Source organism: Callionymus lyra, chromosome 3 (genome assembly GCF_982586985.1).
Source record: "Callionymus lyra chromosome 3, fCalLyr1.hap1.1, whole genome shotgun sequence".
NCBI lineage: Eukaryota > Metazoa > Chordata > Actinopteri > Syngnathiformes > Callionymidae > Callionymus > Callionymus lyra.
Genome location: NC_141820.1, coordinates 9,288,666 through 9,314,892, shown reverse-complemented (window position 1 = coordinate 9,314,892; position 26,227 = coordinate 9,288,666). Strand labels below are relative to the sequence as shown.

Genomic DNA, 26,227 nt, shown 5'->3' with positions numbered 1-26,227 from the left:
CCAAACCCTGCAGCACTTTCAGCTCAGGAGACTCTTGACAACCTTCTTATTACATCCCATGATGTTTGCATGTGGGAGGAAATCAGTGTCATCGGAATATAAGTCGTGAAATTGAACATTTTCAAATGTTGTTGTTTATCAATATTTGACTTAAATCACTTTAAATTAAATGAACTAAATTCAACTAAATTGAAACATATTTTTGATTGAATAGGTGATTTATTTTTCTATAGTTTAACAAGAAAAATCTACTTTTTTGAAATATTTTAAATAGAGATTGATATTCTAATTCCAATAAATGTATATTTTACATTATTTAGCATTTTAATACATTAGTTAGCATTTTAAATTCAATATATAAATGTTGGTATAATAGTTAGTTCTGCAGGACATTACTGAATTTTAAAATGCTACAAGTTAAAAGATTAATAAAAATAAAAATAATACATTTACAGTATATATTATTAGAATTAGAAAAACAAAATGTGTAAAGAATTACTTACATTTTAAAATATAACAATTTTTCTATGAATTTATCTAAAAAGAAATCACACTTTCAATACATAAATTATTCAATTCAAATATTAAATAAAATAATAATTCAATACTTAAAAATAGATGAAGAAGTTTTAGCATTTGAAATGTTAAATTCAATTGCTAAATTTGGTAAAAATTAACTATGTATTACAAAAAAATCCCCAAAAAGGCCTCAATCAACCAGGAGAGAAAACATACAAAGGGTTCAGACGATCTGACACCACGGACTGGAACGAGGAACTTAATTAGTTGCTGTAGTAGTCGATCACTGATTGGTTTTAGTCCAGATGTAATTTTCTCTCAAAAGAAAAAGAGGTAAAAGAAAGATGAACAAACAAAATGGAAGTCTAGCTAAAAAAAAAAGAACATGACGAATAGTTTGAAAATAAAATATTACAATTTTTTTATGAATTTATCTAAAAAAAACAACAACAATCTTTTAATACATAAATGATTCCATTCGAATATAAGATAAAATGATCATTCAATACTTAAAAACAAAATAAATAAAGAAGAATAAATAAATTAAATTGTTCAATTTTCAGATAAAAGAAAAAAAATTACACTTGAATGTACGTGTTTTTTATAGACATGATGATGACTCGCGTTGTGATCCATTTTTGCATTAAAAAATTTGAATCAAGTTTCTGACTGATTCAGTTTTTTTTTTTCATTTTATGTTCCTGATGTTGATCGAGAATTTTATTATATTGAATTGAAAAAGGCTTCGATTTAAAAAAAAAATATTGAATCCAGAAAAATGAATGAAATGTAAAATTACTGGAATTAAAATATCAAATTCTATGAAGAAAAAATAATTTCAAAAACATATATTTTTAAATTAAATAACTCAAGGAAAACAAATTAATTATTTTAATATAGAATTTATTTTATTTATAATTCAATTCAAAAGTTTCATTTGAAATGTATAAATTCAACCATTAATTATTCTGGCACTGATTTACTTTAATATACATTGACTTTAATATTTAGAGTTGAAAAAAAAACGAGATAGTTAGATAAAGATAGATTTTGAAAACATCTACGGATGTTTCCAAGCACCTGAAGTGTGAGGTTATTCACTCTGACTTCTTCTTTGTCTGAGCGTTATGGGACAGATCCATCTTCCCGTCCCGCCTCCTCGTCCGTCCCACCCTCCATTGAGTCCCTCTCTCCGTCTCATCTCCTCCACCTCTCCGTGGACCATCACTCCTGATCGCCGTCCCTCCAGAGCGATCCGTTCGGAAGCTAATGCTGTGAGAAATGACGGGCGAGCGAGGCCACTATCGGCGCCACCGTCTCCCGCCTCCGGTCCTGTTGCCTGGCAACTCCCCAGACAGCTTTTCCCGCGTAAAAAAAAAAAAAAAGAAAAGCAAAAAGTCTGCTTCCCCGCGATAGAGAGCCGAGGCTAATAAGCATTATATCTCGTTTTGCTCCATCGTTTGTGTTGTTTGCGACACGAGTTTTTCTTGAAGCTGCGACAATGCAGCGAGTTCTGGTGAAGAATGTGGTCTCGAGTTAGAACTTATTTCTGAGGAGGTCTCTCGTCCGGAACCACCGAAAACTTGTTGGAAAATGTGTTCGTCAAAGAAAGAAAAATTACAGGTTTTCTCCAAACCAGTTGATGCCAAGACACATGTAATACTTTTTTTTTAAGTTTGTATCCCATTATTGTGTTATTTTTTTTTAATAATATATATATATTAAAGATCAAATGGTGGAACGTCAAAATATTTGTACAACTATTTTTCATGTTCTTTTTTTCGTTAGGCTTCCATTCTTTTGTCCATCTTTCCTATACTTTTTTCAATGACAGTGATCAGCTTGAGCAGCAGCTCATTAAGTTCCTCGTTCCAGTCCGTGGTGTCAGATCCTCCAAACCCTTTGTGGGTTTTTTTCCTCTTGGTTCAGTGAGCTCTTTTGGTTTTCATTTGTTAGTAATAAATAGTTAACTTTCAGTATGTCAACTTTTTTATTTATTTGATCCCAGTGGATTCAAGACTTTATTTTAACGTCACGTTACAGGTATAGATTTATTTTATTATTTTTTATTTATTTATTACTATTATATTTTATTTATAATAATTGTCTTCAAAATTGGAATATTTTCGAATATTAGGCACATGCCAAGACACGTTATCATTTTTTCAAGTTTGTATCACATTATTGTGTTATTTTTTAAAATAATATATATATTATAGATCATATGGTACAACTTCGAAATATTTTTACAACTGTTTGTCATGTTCTTTTTGGTTAGGCTTCCATTCTTTTGTCCATCTTTCTTTTACCTCTTTTTCTTTTGAGAAAAAAATTACATCCAGGCGGAACCGATCAGTGATCGACTCCTGCAGCAACTTAATAAGATCCTCGTTCCAGTCCGTGGTGTCAGATCATCCGAAGCCTTTGTGTTTTTTTCTCCCGCTTGATTGAGACCTTTTTGGGATTTTTTTCTAATAAATAGTTAACTTTCACCAAATTGAACAATTCAATTTAACATTTCAAATGTTGAAATTTCTTCATTTATTTTTAAGTATTGAATTATTATTTGATTTAATATTTTAATTGAATAATTTATGTATTGAAAGTTTGATTTCTTCGTTCCAGTCCGTGGTGTCAGATCATCTGAACTCTTTGTCTGTTTTTTTTCTCCTCGTTGATTGTTACAGATTAAAAAAACATTTTTTAGTATTTATTTTTATTATTGTTATTATTTCTTTTAAATAATTCTATTAAAAATTTGAATATTTTCGAAATTCATAATATTTATTTTTACAAAAAAGGTTTGATGTTATAATTCTTAAAAAGTAAATGTTATAAATTCAAACATTTTTCATATTGTAACCTTTTTTAATTGAATTTAAATTGTGCAACCAGACCATTTTTAATGGAAGAGGCTATGAATTGGAAAAAATATTGAATTTTAAGACTATCTTACCAACATTTGTTTTTAATTATTAGAATAAGAATATAAAACTGTGTAAAAAAAAAAACTTTCATTCTGAAAATATTTAAACCTTTTAATTCAATTATTTAAAAATAAAATTCAACCTTTAAATATACACATTTTTGAATAATTTCTTCTTAATTAAAAAAAATATATAATGCAGTTTCTAATGGTTCAGTGATAGAGACAACAATTTATTTTTAATCTTGTTAATCAGGAAGGACTGTTAACGTAGTCGCTAACTAGTCACAACGTAAATAGTTCAACAAAATAGTAAAAAAAATCCAGATTTAAACAATTGTATGAATTATATTTACAGTATATTTCTGCAACTTCCCATTCAAATGTCAAATCCTGTAAGAGTTCCTTCTCCTCGTCTCTAAACTATAATCATCTTTTGTGCGTCATCGTTTGCCCCACTTTCCTCCGTCGTCGTTCCTGATTGGCTCTTGAGAAAAAGTACTGATTCTCCTATTTTTTTTTTGATAAGTCAAAAAGAATGTGGAATTCAAAGTAATGTCACAGAAACGCTGGTAGCAGGAAGTGGATCCTTACATGAAGCCTTGTTACGATCATAAATAATTAAGTTTCGAGGGTTTCAGAAGAACGCGGCTCTGCTTCCTCTGTTGCCATAGTAACCGTTGAGCGTCCGACTTTCAGAAAGAGTAAGTCGGTGATTTGTGGGATTATTTACCTGCAGGGATGGATGTGAGATGTTGCCGAGAAAAATCATCAACAACTGTGTTACTTCTGTTTGTATTTGTATCTATGAAGTTCTCCCCCGGTTCCAGTCCGTGGTGTCAGATCATCCAAACTCCATGTTGGGTTTTATGGATGGATGGATGGATGGATGGATGGATGGATGGATGGATGGATGGATGGATGGATGGATGGATGGATGGATGGATGGATGGATGGATGGATGGATGGATGGATGGATGGATGGATGGATGGATGGATGGATGGATGGATGGATGGATGTGGTCTGTATATATATATATATATAAATATATGTGGGTGGAACCAATCAGTGAGAAACTCCAATAGCAACAAATTAAGCTTTCTGGTTCCAGTCCGCGGTGTCATATCGTCTCTCTCTCTACATATATATATATATATACATAACAACATAACAAACAAAATTGTAACTTAAAAAAAACGATCAGGTTGATACAGATTAATTTTCAGTGTGACGAAAACACCATAAAAACTGAAGCAAAATTTCCACCAATGGCAAACTGCAGTGAGCAAGTAGATCACAGACCACCTGTAGCGTTGAACTAAATGCTAGTGTCAATGTAAACAGTGACGAAAAAAGGCTTCTTTTATTTATATAAAAACAAACATTTTATATTGAGATCATGACAATTAATTATTATTATTATTATTATTACAATTATTCAGAGATGAACTAAAAGTTAAAAAAAAAAAAAAATCTTCCCAAAAAATGTATATTCTGAATAAAAACGTTGAAAAAACAGCGTTTATGTTTTGCTGCAGGAGTCGAGTCTCATTAACGGTTTCGTTAAAGTCTTCGCAGCATATGTTCAATTACGAGCCGAACATCTCAATACGTACAAACCACACGGATTCATGTTTGCTCAGATCCAGATCCTTTATTAAAGACTTTTCCCAGCCTCCCGGGGGCCAGTGCAGGTCAAACTTAATGGCCGCGGGTCGTGGTGTCGCCCAGGACTGCTGATGTCGGCAGAAACAAGGGAGGGTTGAGAAGTAAATCACAGAGTTGCCTCATTAGGTCTGAGGTCCAGAGGAAGAGTGAGATCAAAATAGTGCTGTTTGAGAAAATATTGATGTTTGTTTTCACAATCATTTTCAAACACTGTTAAATAATCAATAAGATTTGTTTATGGTTTGTATTTCATTACATATATTCATCATATTTCCTTATAATAAGTGTGCATTAAAAAATGAAAACATTTTATTTTATTTTATTTACAATGAACAAATGTTCACAGCGTTTGTTCATTTTTTGTGTTGCAATTAAACGTCCAGCCACTAGATGGCAGCAGTCATTACGTCCTCTGCAGCTAAAGGAAGAATGAAATCCCGGCGATCACTGAGGACGAGAGGATACAGTCGAATCCCAAAGCTTTTTAGGCTTTTTTGGTTTCAAAATGAAATAACGAAATTTCAGGGCAGTTTTCTTGATTGTAAGTTTTTTAAATTTGACTTTTGTGTCCATTTCCTGATGTTTTGTTTTTTTTAGATTAGATTGATATTAATGTCAATCAAGATGGGCGACATTGAGGGGAAACAAATGTCCTTTAAAAACTAAATGTTTAACACAAATACACTACAACAGACACTAAATGTGAAACACAAAAACAATACCATGAAAAATACATTGTAAACACAACAAGAAAATACAAAAAAGTAATGTTCAAGACAAAACCACACAAAATATAATCATGTTTATTTTATCATTAATTTATATATTGTCAAACTATTCGATTTTTTTTTTTGTTTTATTAAGAAGAAGGATTACATCCTCCAAACACTAAAGCAAGAATGAATTCTCGCAAGATCTGATATCTGAGGACGAGAGGATACAGTGGAACTTTTAAAGCTGATGTTTGGACATATTTTCGTTTTAAAACAAATGAAAGCGACGTCGTCAAGAGTCATGTGGTCTGTAAATACTACAACACCAGAGTCAAGTACTGGACAATACTACACATATATCCTTGTTACTACAGTATCGCAACGTATCTGATCGTTAAACCCTGTATCGTGATACACATCGTATCAACAGATTCTTTCCAATACACACCTATCCTTTACTGTTCGACGTGTCTCCTGTACATTTTCTTATCAAACTTTTTTATATTGTTATTAACCGACGACTCTTTGCTCTCCTTGTGTTTTGAACAGGCCGACCCTCAAGGTCGCGACATCGCCATCCGACCCTTCCTGGAACACTGTGAAAACACCCACATGACTATATGGCTCGGCATCGTCTACGCCTACAAGGGCCTCCTCATGGTGAGAGTCCTGTTGTTGTGCCTCAAGTCAAGTGATGATGGACAGACGCACTTATATTTATCACATCAGACGTTTGATGGATCACATGACAAAATATTAATGTCATGTTTAATCTGGTGAATCGTCTGCTGGTGAAGATGACGACGAAAACTGCGAGACACCAAATGTAATAGAAAGTTGATTTTTAAGGATTTAAAGTAGTGATGTGTCGATGAGGCTTCATGATACAGTTGATGAGGTTTCAAGATACAGTGTGTTTATTTTTGAAAGACCACTAGATGTCGCTCTCTTACGGCGGAGAACACATTTATATTAATGTCAATCTAGATGAGTGACATTCAAGAGAAAGGATTCCTTTCAACAGGCAGAAACCTTGAGCAGAACCAGACACTGTATCAGGAGACGAAACAAAACCCCAAAACAAGATGTTAGATCTCTACACCGCAAAAACTATGGTAAATATTAAACAAAACCTCAAAAGCTAACTCTTAAATACAAAAAAAACAACACTAAAACTATGTTAAACACAGATTATTTTGTTATTTGATTGTTGTACTTAACATTTAGTTTAAACATTTAGTTTAAATGTTAAGCACAAAAACAAAACACAAAAAAGAAATGTTAATCACAACATGAAAACACATAAACTAAACATTAAACTAAAGAAAAATACTACTACAAATATTAAACAAAAACCAAATGTTGAACAACAAAACACAAAAACTAAATTGAAAACACAAAAATGCAAAAACTAAATTTAAACACAAAATCAAAACACAAACTAAACTTTAAACACACAACTACACCACAAAAACTACGGTAAATATTAAACAAAACCTCAAACACAATGTTAATCACAACATCAAAACACATAAACTAAACGTTAAACAAAACCTTAACAAACTAAATGTTGAACACAACAAAAAAAACACTAAAACTATGGTAAACACAACAACAAAAACAAATTATTTTGTGATTTGATTGTTATGTTTAGTTTTAATGTTGAGCACAACAACAAAACTGGAAAGACTAAATTTAATATACAACATTAACAACATCAAAAACACTAAATGTTATACACAATGACAAAACACAAAAACTACACTTAAACACAAAAAAATGTTAAACAAAAAACAATTTATGACCTTTTAAGAAGAAAATAACAACAATTGTTATTAAAAAAAAAGGATAATCAAGATTAAAACACAGTGTGTGACTAACTTGATGATAGAAGATTAAAAACTAAGAGTTAACAAATAGTTTTTCGAAAACATATGGAAGGTGAAGCTAAAATGAATGAATGAGCTTTAAATTTAAAATATTTAACAGTGGAATCTGTGAGTCATAATATTGAAGTAAAAGTCGTGGTCGTTCAACGGTCGCTTCAGTCTTTTGCAAGATTTTGATATTTTTGGCTCAAACTAAACTCATCCAAGAAGAAAAAACTCCAATTGTTTTCTCTCGGCATTAAAAATGAATCGTCTTCGGTTAAATAAGCGTAAGATTGTGAGAGTTCACCGAGAAGTGAAACATCTTCATCCAAGACTCCATGTTCTTCTCCTGCAGCTGTTCGGCTGCTTCCTGGCCTGGGAGACGAGGAACGTCAGCATCCCGGCGCTCAACGACAGCAAGTACATCGGCATGAGCGTCTACAACGTGGGCATCATGTGCATCATCGGCGCCGCCGTGTCCTTCCTGACCCGGGACCAGCCCAACGTGCAGTTCTGCATCGTGGCCCTGGTCATCATCTTCTGCAGCACCATCACCCTCTGCCTGGTCTTCGTGCCCAAGGTGGGTCCAGACCTTCCTTCCTTCCTGGGCGTCGTGTGACGTCATGTGATCCTTCTCTGTTCCACAGTTCATCACCATGAGGACCAACCCTGACGCCGCCACGCAGAACCGCCGGTTGAAGTTCACCCAGAACCAGAAGAAGGAAGATTCCAAGACGTCCACGTCCGTGACCAGCGTCAACCAGGCCAACACCTCGCGGCTGGACGGGCTTCAGACCGACAACCACCGGCTGCGCATGAGGATCACAGAGGTTAGTCACGTGACTCACAACAACACAACGTATACTCCAGAGTCACAACAAAACTGTCAACCACGGTTTAGACTTAACACACCAGCAAACACACAATAGTGAATTATTAAACACAATTCTTTGTGATCGATGTGAGATGACGACAATTTCAAAAACAAAACACACACAAAGTAACAAATAATTATTTGGAGGCAACACATGATAAACAAGAACAGATTACTCAGCATGAAAGGTTGTGAAAAAACACAACAACTAAACAAATAGAAAACATTAAACAAAACAACTAAATATTGAACACAACTATAAACACAATATTTTAAACGAGAAACCACAAAACCTGAATGTTAAACACAACAACTAAACAAATAAAAAACATTAAACAAAACAACTATATATTGAACACAACTATAAACACAATATTTTAAACGAGAAACCACAAAACCTGAATGTTAAACACAACAACTAAACAAATGGAAAACATTAAACACAACAACTAAATATTGAACACAACAATAAACACAATATTTTAAACGAGAAACCACAAAACCTGAATGTTAAACACAACAACTAAACAAATGGAAAACATTAAACACAACAACTAAATATTGAACACAACAATAAACACAGCATGTTAAACGAGAAACTACAAAACCTGAATGTTAAACACAACAACTAAACAAATAAAAAACATTAAACAAAACAACTAAATATTGAACACAACTATAAACACAATATGTTAAACAAGAAACTACAAAACCTGAATTTTAAACACAACAACTATATAAAATAAACATTAAATATAAACATTAAATTCAACGAAACCAGAAAAACTAAATGTGAAACACAACAACAAAAGCTAAATGTTAAAACACAATAAAAAAACAGAAAAAAAAGATGATTATTACACAAAATGTTAAGTACAACAACAAAACTACGAGACAAAATGTTAAACACAAAAACTCAACATTAGACACTACAACAAACCCAAAAATTAACACAAAAACAAAAGCATCAACTAAAGATTGATCACAACAACAAATACAAAATGTTAAACAAGCAGCTACAAAAAAAGAATGTTAAACTCAACAAATAAACACTAAAACTAAATGTTAAACACAGCAAAAAAGCCACAAACATAAATGTTGAATACAACAACAAAACTGAAAAAATAAATTTAAAACACAAGAACAAACACAAAAACTAAATGTTGAACAAGAAAACACAAAAACTAAATGTTAAACACAACAACAAACCCACAAATAAATGTTAAACACAACGTCAAAACCACAAGAAATAAATGATAACAACAACGATACCGCAAAAACGAAATGTAAAACACAACAACATACACAAAAACAAAATGTTGAACAAGAAAACACAAAAACTAAATGTTAAACACAACAATGAAACCAAAAAAATGATGGTTAAACACAACAGCAAAACTACAAAAAATAATGCTAAACACAATTACACAACAACAAAAGCAACACGTTGAACAAAACTACAAAACCACAAAGTACAGTAAACTTCACAAACAAAAACAGGACAACTTTTAGTTTAACACAAACTTTGATTTCTAACAATGAGACTGTGATGTCACTGTGTTGCTCTCAATAAAGTTTCTTTATTCACCGCAGCTGGACAAGGAGCTGGAGGAAGTGACGATGCAGCTCCAGGACACGCCGGAGAAAACTCCGTACATCAAGCAGAACAACTATCCCGACGCCAACAACATCCTCAGTATACGCAACTTCACGGACGGAAAAGGTGAGTCCGGAGAGATTGTTGTACGATTGAGCTTCTTTTATTTCATTTTACTATATTTTATACTATATTTATGATTTATGACTCAATATGTCAAGAGTTAACCAAATATTTTCAACATTCTTTTCATAACATTCTTAAAAGAAATAAATATTAAATGGTAAGAAACTTTTCTGGTAATTATACTAAAATGTTTTTAGAAAATAATAATTAAAGTGTAATAATAACATCCTTAATTAATGAAATATTATTACTGTGAAATAAAATAACATGGAAATATATTTAAAAATAACTGCATTATATATGTTTCATTTTTTATTTCTCTATATATTATATTCTTAAATTCTAAATGTAACAGAAACACACATAAACGTCTGTACAACACAATTAAAATAATAAGTGTAATATAATATATATAAAATAATTAAGTAAGTTAGTAAGTAATATTTATTTATATAGCGCTTTTCCAGACCAGGGTCACAAATAATATATAATAAGTAAGTAAATAATAATTTAAATACAATTTTAAAAGTGATGAAAATAAAGTTATTATAATTTTTATTGAAAAACTTTATTTAAACAACAAGTCTGTACAAAAATATTAAAATAATAAATGACTAAATAATTAAATAAAGTTAATAGAATAAAGGTATTGAAAAACTTTATTTAAACGAAGTCTGTGCAACATTATTAAAATAATAAATAAGTTAATCATTTAACTAATTAAAATAAAGGTATTGAAAAACTTTTAAACAACACATCTGTACAACATTATTAAAATAAAAAATAAGTAAATAATTTAAATAATTTAAATAATTTTTAAAAAAGTTATTAAAAAAGTAAATAAAACGACACGTCTGTGCAAAATTATTAAAATAAGTAATGACTAAATAATTATAATAAAGTTATTAGAATAAAGGTATTGAAAAATATTATTTAAAAACATTATTCAAATAATAATTAAATAACGTAAAATAAAGTGAATAAAAATACCCAGGGCGAGAGGCGGGGGACACCCTGGACAGGACGCCAGCCTGCTCACACCTAGAGAAATATTATAGTTCTGTATGTTTTTTGAACCGTGGGAGGAAACGGAGTTCCCGGAGTAAACCTTATCACCTTAGTGAGAACATAGGAACCGTCAAGTGTCTTCCTGAAACAAGTGGATCAAGGTTCTGACGCCATGTTTGAACCAGGAGAAGAACAAGAGTCTAAATCAGGACGTGCAGGAAGTTTCCGCGTCCAATAGAATCAGCCGACGGTTTCATCCGAGCGTCACTTTGCATCGTTATTCCGACAGCGTGACGGTGATTCTCTCTGTTCTCAGACTAATGAAGCCGTCGGAGCCTGATGAGGAAGTTGAACATGTTACAACAAACTTTAATGAGTTCTTCCCTCGTTTCTCTCGCTGCACATCACTCGTCTCGTGTCTCTCTCTCCTCAAGACACTTCCTGTCCTCCTTATACTTCCTGCTCTGTCCTTCTTTTACTTCCTGCTCAGTCCTTCTTCTACTTCCTGCTCTGTCCTTCTTCTACTTCCTGCTCAGTCCTTCTTCTACTTCCTGCTCTGTCCTTCTTCTACTTCCTGCTCTGTCCTTCTTCTACATCCTGCTCTGTCCTCCTTCTACTTCCTGCTCTGTCCTCCTTCTACTTCCTGCTCTGTCCTCCTTCTACTTCCTGCTCTGTCCTTCTACTTCCTGCTCTGTCCTTCTTCTACTTCCTGCTCTGTCCTTCTTCTACATCCTGCTCTGTCCTTCTTCTACATCCTGCTCTGTCCTTCTTCTACATCCTGCTCTGTCCTTCTTCTACTTCCTGCTCTGTCCTTCTTCTACTTCCTGCTCTGTCCTTCTTCTACATCCTGCTCTGTCCTTCTTCTACATCCTGCTCTGTCCTTCTTCTACATCCTGCTCTGTCCTTCTTCTACATCCTGCTCTGTCCTTCTTCTACTTCCTGCTCTGTCCTTCTTCTACATCCTGCTCTGTCCTTCTTCTACTTCCTGCTCTGTCCTTCTTCTACATCCTGCTCTGTCCTTCTTCTACATCCTGCTCTGTCCTTCTTCTACATCCTGCTCTGTCCTTCTTCTACATCCTGCTCTGTCCTTCTTCTACATCCTGCTCTGTCCTTCTTCTACTTCCTGCTCTGTCCTTCTTCTACATCCTGCTCTGTCCTTCTTCTACATCCTGCTCTGTCCTTCTTCTACATCCTGCTCTGTCCTTCTTCTACATCCTGCTCTGTCCTTCTTCTACATCCTGCTCTGTCCTTCTTCTACATCCTGCTCTGTCCTTCTTCTACTTCCTGCTCTGTCCTTCTTCTACATCCTGCTCTGTCCTTCTTCTACTTCCTGCTCTGTCCTTCTTCTACATCCTGCTCTGTCCTTCTTCTACATCCTGCTCTGTCCTTCTTCTACTTCCTGCTCTGTCCTTCTTCTACATCCTGCTCTGTCCTTCTTCTACATCCTGCTCTGTCCTCCTTCTACTTCCTGCTCTGTCCTTCTACTTCCTGCTCTGTCCTTCTTCTACTTCCTGCTCTGTCCTTCTTCTACTTCCTGCTCTGTCCTTCTTCTACATCCTGCTCTGTCCTTCTTCTACATCCTGCTCTGTCCTTCTTCTACATCCTGCTCTGTCCTTCTTCTACATCCTGCTCTGTCCTTCTTCTACATCCTGCTCTGTCCTTCTTCTACATCATGCTCTGTCCTCCTTCTACTTCCTGCTCTGTCCTTCTTCTACATCCTGCTCTGTCCTCCTTCTACTTCGTGCTCTGTCCTTCTTCTACTTCCTGCTCTGTCCTTCTTCTACTTCCTGCTCTGTCCTTCTTCTACATCCTGCTCTGTCCTTCTTCTACTTCCTGCTCTGTCCTTCTACTTCCTGCTCTGTCCTTCTTCTACTTCCTGCTCTGTCCTCCTTCTACTTCCTGCTCTGTCCTTCTACTTCCTGCTCTGTCCTTCTTCTACTTCCTGCTCTGTCCTTCTTCTACTTCCTGCTCTGTCCTTCTACTTCCTGCTCTGTCCTTCTTCTACTTCCTGCTCTGTCCTTCTTCTACTTCCTGCTCTGTCCTTCTTCTACATCCTGCTCTGTCCTTCTTCTACATCCTGCTCTGTCCTTCTTCTACATCCTGCTCTGTCCTTCTTCTACTTCCTGCTCTGTCCTTCTTCTACTTCCTGCTCTGTCCTTCTTCTACATCCTGCTCTGTCCTTCTTCTACATCCTGCTCTGTCCTTCTTCTACTTCCCGCTCTGTCCTTCTTCTACATCCTGCTCTGTCCTTCTTCTACTTCCTGCTCTGTCCTTCTTCTACATCCTGCTCTGTCCTTCTTCTACATCCTGCTCTGTCCTTCTTCTACTTCCTGCTCTGTCCTTCTTCTACATCCTGCTCTGTCCTTCTTCTACATCCTGCTCTGTCCTCCTTCTACTTCCTGCTCTGTCCTTCTACTTCCTGCTCTGTCCTTCTTCTACTTCCTGCTCTGTCCTTCTTCTACTTCCTGCTCTGTCCTTCTTCTACATCCTGCTCTGTCCTTCTTCTACATCCTGCTCTGTCCTTCTTCTACATCCTGCTCTGTCCTTCTTCTACATCCTGCTCTGTCCTTCTTCTACATCCTGCTCTGTCCTTCTTCTACATCATGCTCTGTCCTCCTTCTACTTCCTGCTCTGTCCTTCTTCTACATCCTGCTCTGTCCTCCTTCTACTTCGTGCTCTGTCCTTCTTCTACTTCCTGCTCTGTCCTTCTTCTACTTCCTGCTCTGTCCTTCTTCTACATCCTGCTCTGTCCTTCTTCTACTTCCTGCTCTGTCCTTCTACTTCCTGCTCTGTCCTTCTTCTACTTCCTGCTCTGTCCTTCTTCTACTTCCTGCTCTGTCCTTCTACTTCCTGCTCTGTCCTTCTTCTACTTCCTGCTCTGTCCTTCTTCTACTTCCTGCTCTGTCCTTCTTCTACATCCTGCTCTGTCCTTCTTCTACTTCCTGCTCTGTCCTTCTACTTCCTGTGCTGTGTCTCAAATCGCATACTAGCGTACTAAAAGTTAGTATTTTTAGTGCGTTAGTGCGTCTCAATTCTTAGTATGCGAAATTGAGTGCGCCATGCACACTAAATTGGCGTACTAACACGCCCACAAAACTGAGCATGGTTCGATGGACACTAACCATACTAAACAGCCGCCATCTTAGTGACGTTTTAAACGGAAGTTACGTCATATATAAATGCATATATATACATATACTTACAGGTGCATTTTCAGCAGCAGTAGGAGGATAAACACGTCTTCGCTGCTGATACCAGCTTAAATATCTCGCGATTATTTAGATTCTCATATTTTTTCTTTATTTCTTTTTCCAAAGTTGCAATACGTGCTGCCAGCAGGTGGCGATAGCGTTCAAACAGCTGGTTGAAACATCGTTAAATAGAAGTAGAAGAAGAAGCTGTCATGTGATCTCCGGTTAGTGTGTAGCAGCAGTGTTTGATTTGAGACATACTATCCGTGGAGAATTTGCGTACTGGTTAGTATGTACACTAAACTGATGCATACGAACTTCTAGTATACTAAGAGTAGTATGTGATTTGAGACACATCACTTCTTCTTCTTTGTGTTCTGTCCTTCTTCGACTTCCTGCTCTGTCCTTCTTCTACTTCCTGATCTGTCCTTCTTCTACTTCCTGATCTGTCCTTCTTCTACTTCCTGATCTGTCCTTCTTCTACTTCCTGATCTGTCCTTCTTCTACTTCCTGATCTGTCCTTCTTCTACTTCCTGATCTGTCCTTCTTCTACTTCCTGCTCTGTCCTTCTTCTACTGGTTCACAGAAGAACAAAGAGTATATTAGACTTAAATATAATGTTTGATTCTGTTAATACAAGTACATTTACAACTTTATTGACACTACACGGTCACAGAAAACTATGTAAATCAGAGAAGATTGAACCTTTTAGTAATTAGTAAATGAACCAATGGGCCGTTTTCTTTTTCTTAAGCCACGCCTTTATAGTTGGATCAGCCAGCTGTCAATCAAAACAGCTGATTTGGTGTTTTAAAGATTGCAACGTCCCAAATGTTGATATTTTGAAGTAAAAAAAAATAATTTACAGTAAGTAAGTTTAAAAGTAAATACAAGAACAAGTTAAAAGTATATTTGTTGTTTAGTTGCCAGTTTTCTATATTGAAAGTTTGACTTTTCTTGATAAATTGTGATTTTTTTTTGTTTTTGCTTACTTCCCGTCAAATTATTTGACGTGAAAAAATATAAACCAGGAAAGTCATAGTTGTTTTGTTTTTTTTAATCTTACCCCGAACAAAATAAAAATTTACCTTCTCCAGGTTGTTTTTTGAAACATGAAGTATGAGGTACTGTGAGTATCTTTTTGTTTTGTGTTTTTGTACATCAGTATTATTAGAAGTATTATTACTTTTTTTCAAGTTGTGAAGGGATTGCAATTGAATTTGTATACATTTACATTTCACTGAAATGTTTTTTTTCTTCCAAATTGTGAGGTTTACACTAAAGCCTGTGACACGAAGGACTGCATTTTCTTGCTTGGTTTATCTTCAGCCACTCCGATTTCCTCCCAAATCAATTTCCCGAAGGAGACCTCCTGAGGGATCGATAAAGTTCTACCTACCTTCCTACCAAATCATCGGTTAATCTGTCAGTCAAAAATAGATGTGATGTCAGAAATAGAGTGATGGTCTGATGAAGCTTCATGAAACAGTGTCATTATTTTCAGAATCCACTAGATGGCGTCTATTTTCCTTTGTTTTCAACTTTTCCAATGAACCATCAGTTCATTCACTACTGACCTCTAAACAACATGACACCGTTTCAGGAAGCTTCATGAAACAGTGTCATTATGTTCTGAGTCCACTAGATGACACTCTCAAAATGTTTTTCATTACTTTTCAACAACTTTCATAATGAAACAGAAATCATTTTTTAACTGAGGGCGCCCCCTACTGACCTCTAAACAACATGACACGGTTTCATGAAGCTTCATCCAACCATCGTCACTAAATTGTAAGATTTTTGTTTGCTTGTCCACTAGCGGCATCATAAAAATGACTGTTCTTGAGACAAATAGTTCAAATTCAGAATTGTTTAATAAAACATAAGCCATTCAAAGACAACTCATTCATGGTTCATGCGTTCCAGACGGCGACAAGACCATCCTGAAGAATCACCTGGAGCAGAAGCCTCAGGGCCAGTGGGGCTCCATGGACCCTTCCAGGATCAACCGAGGGCCCCTGGAGGACATCAACTCGCCGGAACAGTAAGAACTTTTTTCTATTCCTTCAGGTTTTTCCTTCATCGCGTCACACGTTCTCAGCAGGCAGCTCTTCCCACGGTTGCTCCGGCAACGCAGCCTCGCGAGGAGAAAAAAAAAGTGAAAAAAAAAAAGAAGCATGTGCCGACCCTGTACTTTTCTCACCCACGCACATGTATGCTGCAGAACACACGCAACCACATGTGTTCGGGTTCACGTGATCGATTCCTTTTGTCGCCGCGCTGCGACAAATCTTCGTCTCTTTATTATAAATAATGAGGATGAGCGTCGGCATCATCATCATCATCAGTGACGGGGGGACCTCATGCATCTTTTAGAGACCCCCCCCCCCCACACACATGTCTAAGGGAGTCCAGACGGATCAGGTCCGGGGCGACACCTTCAGGATGGAGAGAATGTGGAGGAAGAGGGTTTTTTTTGTGGGATTAGAAAATGAGGAGTTTTACGTAACAGCCGTGATCTGCTGCTGCTTCTCCTCCTGACGCCGGGAGTCGCTCTGAAAATAGAGCGAAGTGAAGGAACAGCCGGAGACCGCGACGCATCAATGTTTGATCACAGGCAGGCAAGAGCGAGGGATAGGTGGCGCCGGAGAAAAAAGGAGTGGAAGGAACCGGGCGGCAGATGAAAGTTTTGGGATGGAAGGCGACAAACTGGAACGCGGTGCGGTGGCGACACCGATACGTCAGACCGAGACCCTGGATTAGATTAGATTAGATTATTACTCCAGATCCTCATTTTTTTTATGTAACTAGCATTTGGTGACGTAACGTTCTGGTCGTGTGAGGATCGGAAAAATGTCAGTAGCTTTTCTAAAGGTGGAGAAACATGACCGTCCGGTCATCTGCTGCAGACACACGTGTGAATTCTTTGTTTGAACTAAATACTCACAATGTGTTGATGAAGCTTCATGAAACAGTGTCATGTTGTTCAGAGGTCAGTAGGTGGCGTCATCAGTTAAAAAATGATGTTTCAATATGAAAGAGACAGAAGACGCCATCTAGTGTAGTATCTAGTATTGCAGTGTCTAATTGGAAAAACAATAAAATAAAGTTCTACCTAACCTGAACCTAACCTAACCTAGTGGACTCTGAAGATAATGACACTGTGTCATGAAGCTTCATCGACACAACACTACCATCTAGTGGACTCTGAAGATAATGACACTGTTTCATGAAGCCTCATCAACACATCACTATCATCTAGTGGACTCTGAAGATAATGACACTGTCATGAAGCTTCATCAACACATTACTACCATCTAGTGGACTCTGAAGATAATGACACTGTCATGAAGCTTCATCAACACATCACTACCATCTAGTGGACTCTGAAGATAATGACACTGTTTCATCAACACATCACTACCATCTAGTGGACTCTGAAGATAATGAAACTGTGTCATGAAGCTTCATCAACACATCACTACCATCTAGCGGACTCTGAAGATAATGAAACTGTGTCATGAAGCTTCATCAACACATCACTACCATCTAGTGGACTCTGAAGATAATGACACTGTGTCATGAAGCTTCATCAACACATCACTACCGTCTAGTGGACTCTGAAGATAATGACACTGTTTCATGAAGCTTCATCAACACATCACTACCATCTAGTGGACTCTGAAGATAATGACACTGTTTCATGAAGCTTCATCAACACATCACTACCATCTAGTGGACTCTGAAGATAATGACACTGTGTCATGAAGCTTCATCAACACATCACTACCATCTAGTGGACTCTGAAGATAATCAAATTGTGTCATGAAGCTTCATCAACACATCACTACCATCTAGTGGACTCTGAAGATAATGAAACTGTGTCATGAAGCTTCATCAACACATCACTACCATCTAGTGGACTCTGAAGATAATGACACTGTGTCATGAAGCTTCATCAACACATCACTACCGTCTAGTGGACTCTGAAGATAATGACACTGTTTCATGAAGCTTCATCAACACATCACTACCATCTAGTGGACTCTGAAGATAATGACACTGTTTCATGAAGCTTCATCAACACATCACTACCATCTAGTGGACTCTGAAGATAATGACACTGTGTCATGAAGCTTCATCAACACATCACTACCATCTAGTGGACTCTGAAGATAATCAAATTGTGTCATGAAGCTTCATCAACACATCACTACCATCTAGTGGACTATGAAGATAATGACACTGTGTCATGAAGCTTCATCGACAGAACACTACCATCTAGTGGACTCTGAAGATTATGACACCGTTTCATGAAGCTTCATCAACACATTACTACCATCTAGTGGACTCTAAAGATAATGACACTGTGTCATGAAGCTTCATCGACACAACATTACCATCTAGTGGACTGGAACGCGGTGCGGTGGCGACACCGATACGTCAGACCGAGACCCTGGATTAGATTAGATTAGATTATTACTCCAGATCCTCATTTTTTTTATGTAACTAGCATTTGGTGACGTAACGTTCTGGTCGTGTGAGGATCGGAAAAATGTCAGTAGCTTTTCTAAAGGTGGAGAAACATGACCGTCCGGTCATCTGCTGCAGACACACGTGTGAATTCTTTGTTTGAACTAAATACTCACAATGTGTTGATGAAGCTTCATGAAACAGTGTCATGTTGTTCAATGGTCAGTAGGTGGCGTCATCAGTTAAAAAATGATGTTTCAATATGAAAGAGACAGAAGACGCCATCTAGTGTAGTATCTAGTATTGCAGTGTCTAATTGGAAAAACAATAAAATAAAGTTCTACCTAACCTGAACCTAACCTAACCTAGTGGACTCTGAAGATAATGACACTGTGTCATGAAGCTTCATCGACACAACACTACCATCTAGTGGACTCTGAAGATAATGACACTGTTTCATGAAGCCTCATCAACACATCACTATCATCTAGTGGACTCTGAAGATAATGACACTGTCATGAAGCTTCATCAACACATCACTACCATCTAGTGGACTCTGAAGATAATGACACTGTCATGAAGCTTCATCAACACATCACTACCATCTAGTGGACTCTGAAGATAATGACACTGTTTCATCAACACATCACTACCATCTAGTGGACTCTGAAGATAATGAAACTGTGTCATGAAGCTTCATCAACACATCACTACCATCTAGCGGACTCTGAAGATAATGAAACTGTGTCATGAAGCTTCATCAACACATCACTACCATCTAGTGGACTCTGAAGATAATGACACTGTGTCATGAAGCTTCATCAACACATCACTACCGTCTAGTGGACTCTGAAGATAATGACACTGTTTCATGAAGCTTCATCAACACATCACTACCATCTAGTGGACTCTGAAGATAATGACACTGTTTCATGAAGCTTCATCAACACATCACTACCATCTAGTGGACTCTGAAGATAATGACACTGTGTCATGAAGCTTCATCAACACATCACTACCATCTAGTGGACTCTGAAGATAATCAAATTGTGTCATGAAGCTTCATCAACACATCACTACCATCTAGTGGACTCTGAAGATAATGAAACTGTGTCATGAAGCTTCATCAACACATCACTACCATCTAGTGGACTCTGAAGATAATGACACTGTTTCATGAAGCTTCATCAACACATCACTACCATCTAGTGGACTCTGAAGATAATGACACTGTGTCATGAAGCTTCATCAACACATCACTACCATCTAGTGGACTCTGGAGATAATCAAATTGTGTCATGAAGCTTCATCAACACATCACTACCATCTAGTGGACTATGAAGATAATGACACTGTGTCATGAAGCTTCATCGACAGAACACTACCATCTAGTGGACTCTGAAGATTATGACACCATTTCATGAAGCTTCATCAACACATTACTACCATCTAGTGGACTCTAAAGATAATGACACTGTGTCATGAAGCTTCATCGACACAACATTACCATCTAGTGGACTCTGAAGATTATGACACCGTTTCATGAAGCTTCATCAACACATCACTACCATCTAGTGGACTCTGAAGATAATGACACTGTTTCATGAAGCTTCATCAACACATCACTACCATCTAGTGGACTCTGAAGATAATGACACTGTTTCATGAAGCTTCATCAACACATCACTACCATCTAGTGGACTCTGAAGATAATGACACTGTGTCATGAAGCTTCATCAGACCATCAGTACTCAATACAGTATGTTTTGCAACATATTCTGATACTGCACTGGTTCTGAAATAATAGGAAGTGAACAGACCCGAAAAAACACAAATGTCCGTTGTATTTACAATACTTTTCGGACTGTAAGGTGTAACTGAAAATCCTGTAATTTTCTTTAAAAGCAACTTTATAATCCGGTGTTCCTTACGTGACATTAACCCGATTGAAAAACTTGTACAATGACATATAATACATGTGGTGTCTTCAAAATTGCACACTTCTTCACTTACACGTAATATTTTTAAGTGAGTTCACACTGAGCAGTGTCTGAAAATGTAGTGCGACACTACAGCGTGTGTCTCAAATCGCATACTTGCATACTTAAACTTAGTATTTTTAGTGCATAAGTGCGTCTCAATTCTTAGTATGTAAATGCAGTGCTCCATACACACTAAATTGTCACTAAAACGCCCACAAAAGTATGGATCGATGGACACTTTCGACACTAAATGGGCGCCATCTTGTTGACATTGTAAAAGAAAGTTACGTCATATATATATATATATATATGTGTAGAATTTGCACTTGAATTGTACTTTAATTTTTGAAAATATATTTTGTAACCGCACATGATCATGAAGAACGTTTGTGCTTTAGAACCAAACAAATATATAAAGATAATAAATAAAATAATGATTAAAACCTCATGAATACTGTAATAATCAGATCCTGTTTCTGTGGAGAGCGATCGTAACAAAATAACCTACAATGGGGCGAGTATTTAATTTATTTTTACCATCAATATATAAGATAAGATATAATGTTCAGAAGATTTCAATGTGGATTCTTTTCTTTTGAGGGTGTTTTAACTGTTGAACAAAGTGTGTTAGCATCAAAAAAAATGTGCAGTTAAATCATCGTGTGTAAACCAGTGAAAATACTTTTTTGACGACTGTTGTACTTGGAAAGCAATGAAAAGTCAGGCATAGTTTTTGTGTTAAGAGTTTTAAAGATGTCTTTCTAGTTTGACAGATGCGCCATAGCAGTTGAAAAAAAACACTGTGACAAATAACATCAAAAGGTGATGCATTCCCAGCATTTATGCACCAGTTTTGAAAAGTACTGGCTTAGTATCGTGGAACCCATGAACCCTCGGAACCACCAGATCGGATCCGAACTCTAACCAACCTCCTCTCTCTCTCTCCACAGCATACAGCGCCGACTCTCCCTCCAGCTTCCCATCCTGCATCACGCCTACTTACCCTCCATAGGGGGGGTGGACGCCAGCTGCACCAGCCCCAACGGCAGCCCGGGGTCCAGCCCGCGCCACAGACACATGCCGCCCTCCTACCGGGTCATGGTCTCTGGCCTGTGAGCTCGGCCCGCTCTGGCGCCCCCCGGAGACTTCTTTTTGTAACGACAACAGATAGACTGATGTCATCAGCGTATTTGTGTATTTTGTCTCGGAGCGAAAGGAGGAGACCCGGGGCCGAGTCACCCCTTCGTAACCAGTCACCTTGGAACTCCTGACTGGGGGGGAACCGGTGGTACCGAGTGTGTTTCCCAGTGAGATATTCTTGTTCATTGTCGACTAAACAGACACACACACACGGACACACACACACACACACACTAGAGTCGTCAGTCGTTGTGGACCAGCCAGGACTTCCGGACTATCTCTGACCCGCTTCTGACCCGTCGTACGTCTGCGCTCGTCTCATCCCGTTCGTGGCCCACTTGAGGTGCATCTACAAAGACTACACACCTCAAAATCTGTCTGTGAAAAAAACCCTGTAAATATCCTCATTTCGGAGTTTTTGATGTCCCCGCCAGCATCACGCCGACACCGAAAGGAGGAAGAAGCCGCCGCGTGGCGCTGGACTTCGGGACCGAAAACACATTTGAGGATCTCAAAGAAATCTGGACTCACGATCAAAATGTGGACTGGATAGGAAGATTAGGAGGAAGTGGATTCAGAAGGACGAGGATTTTTCGGGGTCATTTCACCACTTGATTCTTCAAACCGGCTTCCTTTGCGTTAGCATGCGACACGACCCTGCAGCACCGACGGGTTTCCAACCCGCGAGCTACTCACCGCACGTCCGGCGCCGAAAGAGTGTCGCGGTTACTTTTGAAGGAAGGATCACATTGATCCCGAACTCGATTGGTCACGATATCCGCGGACTAGGCGGGAGCTAGGCGGCTAACATGCTAGGTGGCTAACATGCTAAGTGGCTAACATGCTAAGTGGCTAACATGCTAGGTGGCTAACATGCCACGTGGCGTGGATGAAGCTACGAAGACCATCAAAAGGCTCTCCCCAAGACCACGACCAATAAAAGCACACACTCTTCCTCCGGTGGCGACGACAACATCGAGCGTCACAGACTCACACTTCGGCGACCAGTGTTGTGTGGAAACTCAAACGGTTCATCTTCACGACGTCGTTACTTACTTTATTGTATTTTTTTACACTCCTCGTCTGGAGTCGAAATCTGAGACACAAGGAAAAAAAAAAAAAAGGTGTTTTTTTTGGTCTCAGCGTCTGTTTTTTCACCATCGGTGTCTTGGTTTTAAGTTTTTTCTGAAAAATGGCGCCACGTCGAGCGCCGGTGCCTGTTTGTCTTATTACCGTAGCCTGCCCGGGACTCGCGGCGCACTCCAGGGGGCGACGATTTTTGGCACAGACGAACTCCAACACATCTGTAAATGGTTTCGTGTCGTAGAGTTAACCCCTGAGCGAAAGAGGGCGTGGCGTCCTCGAAAAAGGAAGCTCCGCCCCCCACACACGGCACCACCCGAGGCCGAGAGACTTGTCGCGAGAGGCTTGTATTTCCTCTGGAAGAAAAAAACCGAGGAAGGGAAAACCAATCGCACATTTTATATATGACATTATCTGTGATTGTGTACAACTTGCCGATACCCCTGACGACGGTGTCCATGTATGGAATATTTGGTATTTGGCTTTCTCAAGACGGCATGAAATACTAATGTAGAGATTCACTTTTTTTTGTTGTTTTCTTTTACCGTCATGGCCGACCCACGCTCGTTGTCGTACCGTTGATTATTATTTTGTTTTTTTTGTTGTTTTTTTTTTTACCTGCTGATCCGGTCAACGCCAAGAGTGTCCGTGGACGACGTCGTCCCCCATCCTCATCCTCATCATCACCACCAGAGATGCTACTGTTCTAGCACTTCAAAAACCGCCGCGGGCAATAACAGAAGTAGCAACGACTGATCCCGACAACATCGTCTGGCGCTTTCTTTTCTTTCTTTTTTTCTAAACGACTCCCAGATGCCAAATGCAGATCATCAGGTAAACATTTCTGTTGACGTGGCCCTGACTTTTTTTTTTCGTATTATTCTGGTCTGTTGATTTTGGGTGAAAGTGTTGCGATGCAATCGTGGTAGGTCAAGGGCTCATGAGTTACTGTCATTCCACCGGTGGATCTGAAAACGTCCTCACTTTCGTTTTTGTGCGCTTTTATTTCATTTCCAACGACGATCCTTCGCCGTTTTTAGTTTTTTTTTGTCCGGTTCGTTGAATAAATAACACAGTAAAAATGTTAATGCGACTTGTTCCAGATGGGCAATAACTGTTTTCAGAGTAGAGAATTCTATATACAGTATATATATAAATATATATATGTATATGTCAGAGATTTTTAAGTACATTCATTTTTACATAAGAGATAATTCACACTATTAAACCGGGATCTTTCTTTGATTTACAGTATCTGTAACCATGTTATGTACAGATATAGATATGACAAAGTTGTATAAAATAAGTATCACACTCGGAACACCTGAATTGTCGGAGCCATGTGTTGTTTCCGGGGTCGGGGTGGGTGGGGGGGGGTCGCGTTGGGGGGTGGGGGGGTCGGGGGTGAAAATCTTTTGTTGTCTGAATGTCATGGAAGCCTTTATTTTTCACATCATCGTTAAATAAAGTGAGATTGAAAGTGAAGTTTTTGTGCCAATCGTTTGACGACCACGGAAGAGAAGCTGCGACAGGAACAGGAAGTGGAAGACGACCAATCGGGACGCGTTGAAAGAAAACAGGAAGTAGATAGATTTTGAATTCAAGAAATTGAATATATTCAAAATTAATATTTTTTTCTTTTTACACATACAGTTTGATATTCTAATTCTAATGATGTAAAACTTTTTTTTCAAAATTGGATATTTTTTAATTCCTAGTCTTTTAAATTCAATATAAAAATGTTGGGATAATAGAGTCGCCAGACCATAATAAATTTAAAAGGCTACGAATTTAAATTGAATTTATAATACTATTTTTTGGAATGAGTTTATAAAACTATTTGTATAAAAATCCTTTCATTTGATAAACTTTCTTTTTTTTTATTTAATTGTAAAAAAATAACCTTAAGGTATATAGGTTAAAAATAATTTAAAACTTAACCAAAAAATAACATTTTAATAAAAAATATTTTGGGTTGAAAATCTTTATTTTTCACATCATCGTTAAATAAAGATTTAAAGTGAAGTTTTGGGCTTTTATTTGACGACAGCCACGGAAGAGAAGCTGCGACAGGAACAGGAAGTGGAAGACGACCAATCAGGACGTGTTGAAAGAAGACAGGAAGTAGATAAGAGTGACTCGGGAGGAGACGCAAGATAAGTTAAGACGACTTATCTGGAAGCTCCTGTCAGGAATTGAGAAAAAACTAAGAATAAAGTGTAAATTATGACAAGTAGTTTAAAAAAATGACATGTTTAAGTGATTTTATAGTGAAATACAATCATTTTTTGGTAGCAATTAAAGTTAAAAAATTGAATATACTGAAATGTATTTTTTCTTTTTACACATACAGTTTGATATTCTAATTCCAATTATTAAAATCTCTTTTTTCAAAATTGAATATTTTGTAATTCCTGGTCTTTTAAATTCAATATAAAAATGTTGGTATAAAATCATTGCCAGACCATAATAAATGTAAAAGAATTTTAAAAAATAATTTAGAACATTTTTTTTTTAAGTGGTTTGTAAAACTATTTGTATAAAAATATCATTTCATTTAATAAACCTTTTTTTTTTTATGCAACTGTAAAAAAACAAACAAAAAATATTTATTATATCGGTTGAAATCATTCAAAACTTAACCAAAATCATTTCAATAAAAAATAGTTTGGGTTGAAAATCTTTATTTTTCACATCATCGTTAAATAAAGATTGAAAGTGAAGTTTTGGGCTTTTATTTGACGACAGCCACGGAAGAGAAGCTGCGACAGGAACAGGAAGTGGAAGTCGACCAATCAGGACGTGTTGAAAGAAGACAGGAAGTAGATAAGAGTGACTCGGGATGACAAAAATAAAAATAAACTGAGAAGAAAAGTGTAAATTATGACGAGCACTTTATAAATATGTTCAAAGTTTAAGTCATTGTTTAGATAAATACTATGTATTTAATTAGTAACAATTGAATTTTTAAAAATGTTTGAGATTTGATACAGATTATTTTTAACGACACAGATATACAGATAATTATATATATATATATATATATATATATATA

The 26,227-nt window shown here is 37.1% G+C and overlaps 1 protein-coding gene across 1 annotated transcript in view; it reads left to right on the top strand.

Moving 5' to 3' along the window:
• gabbr2 (gamma-aminobutyric acid (GABA) B receptor, 2) overlaps window positions 1-24,523 on the top strand; it is a 247,522-nt gene extending 222,999 nt beyond the window's left edge. Inside the window, exons 14-19 of the mRNA XM_087786379.1 lie at window positions 6,377-6,487; window positions 8,054-8,278; window positions 8,346-8,528; window positions 10,166-10,295; window positions 16,421-16,538; window positions 21,900-24,523. Of these exons, the coding sequence (XP_087642505.1) occupies window positions 6,377-6,487; window positions 8,054-8,278; window positions 8,346-8,528; window positions 10,166-10,295; window positions 16,421-16,538; window positions 21,900-22,065 (933 nt within the window). The 3' untranslated portion in view covers window positions 22,066-24,523. The remainder of the gene's footprint in view (window positions 1-6,376; window positions 6,488-8,053; window positions 8,279-8,345; window positions 8,529-10,165; window positions 10,296-16,420; window positions 16,539-21,899) is intronic.
• Window positions 24,524-26,227: the final 1,704 nt, after the last annotated feature.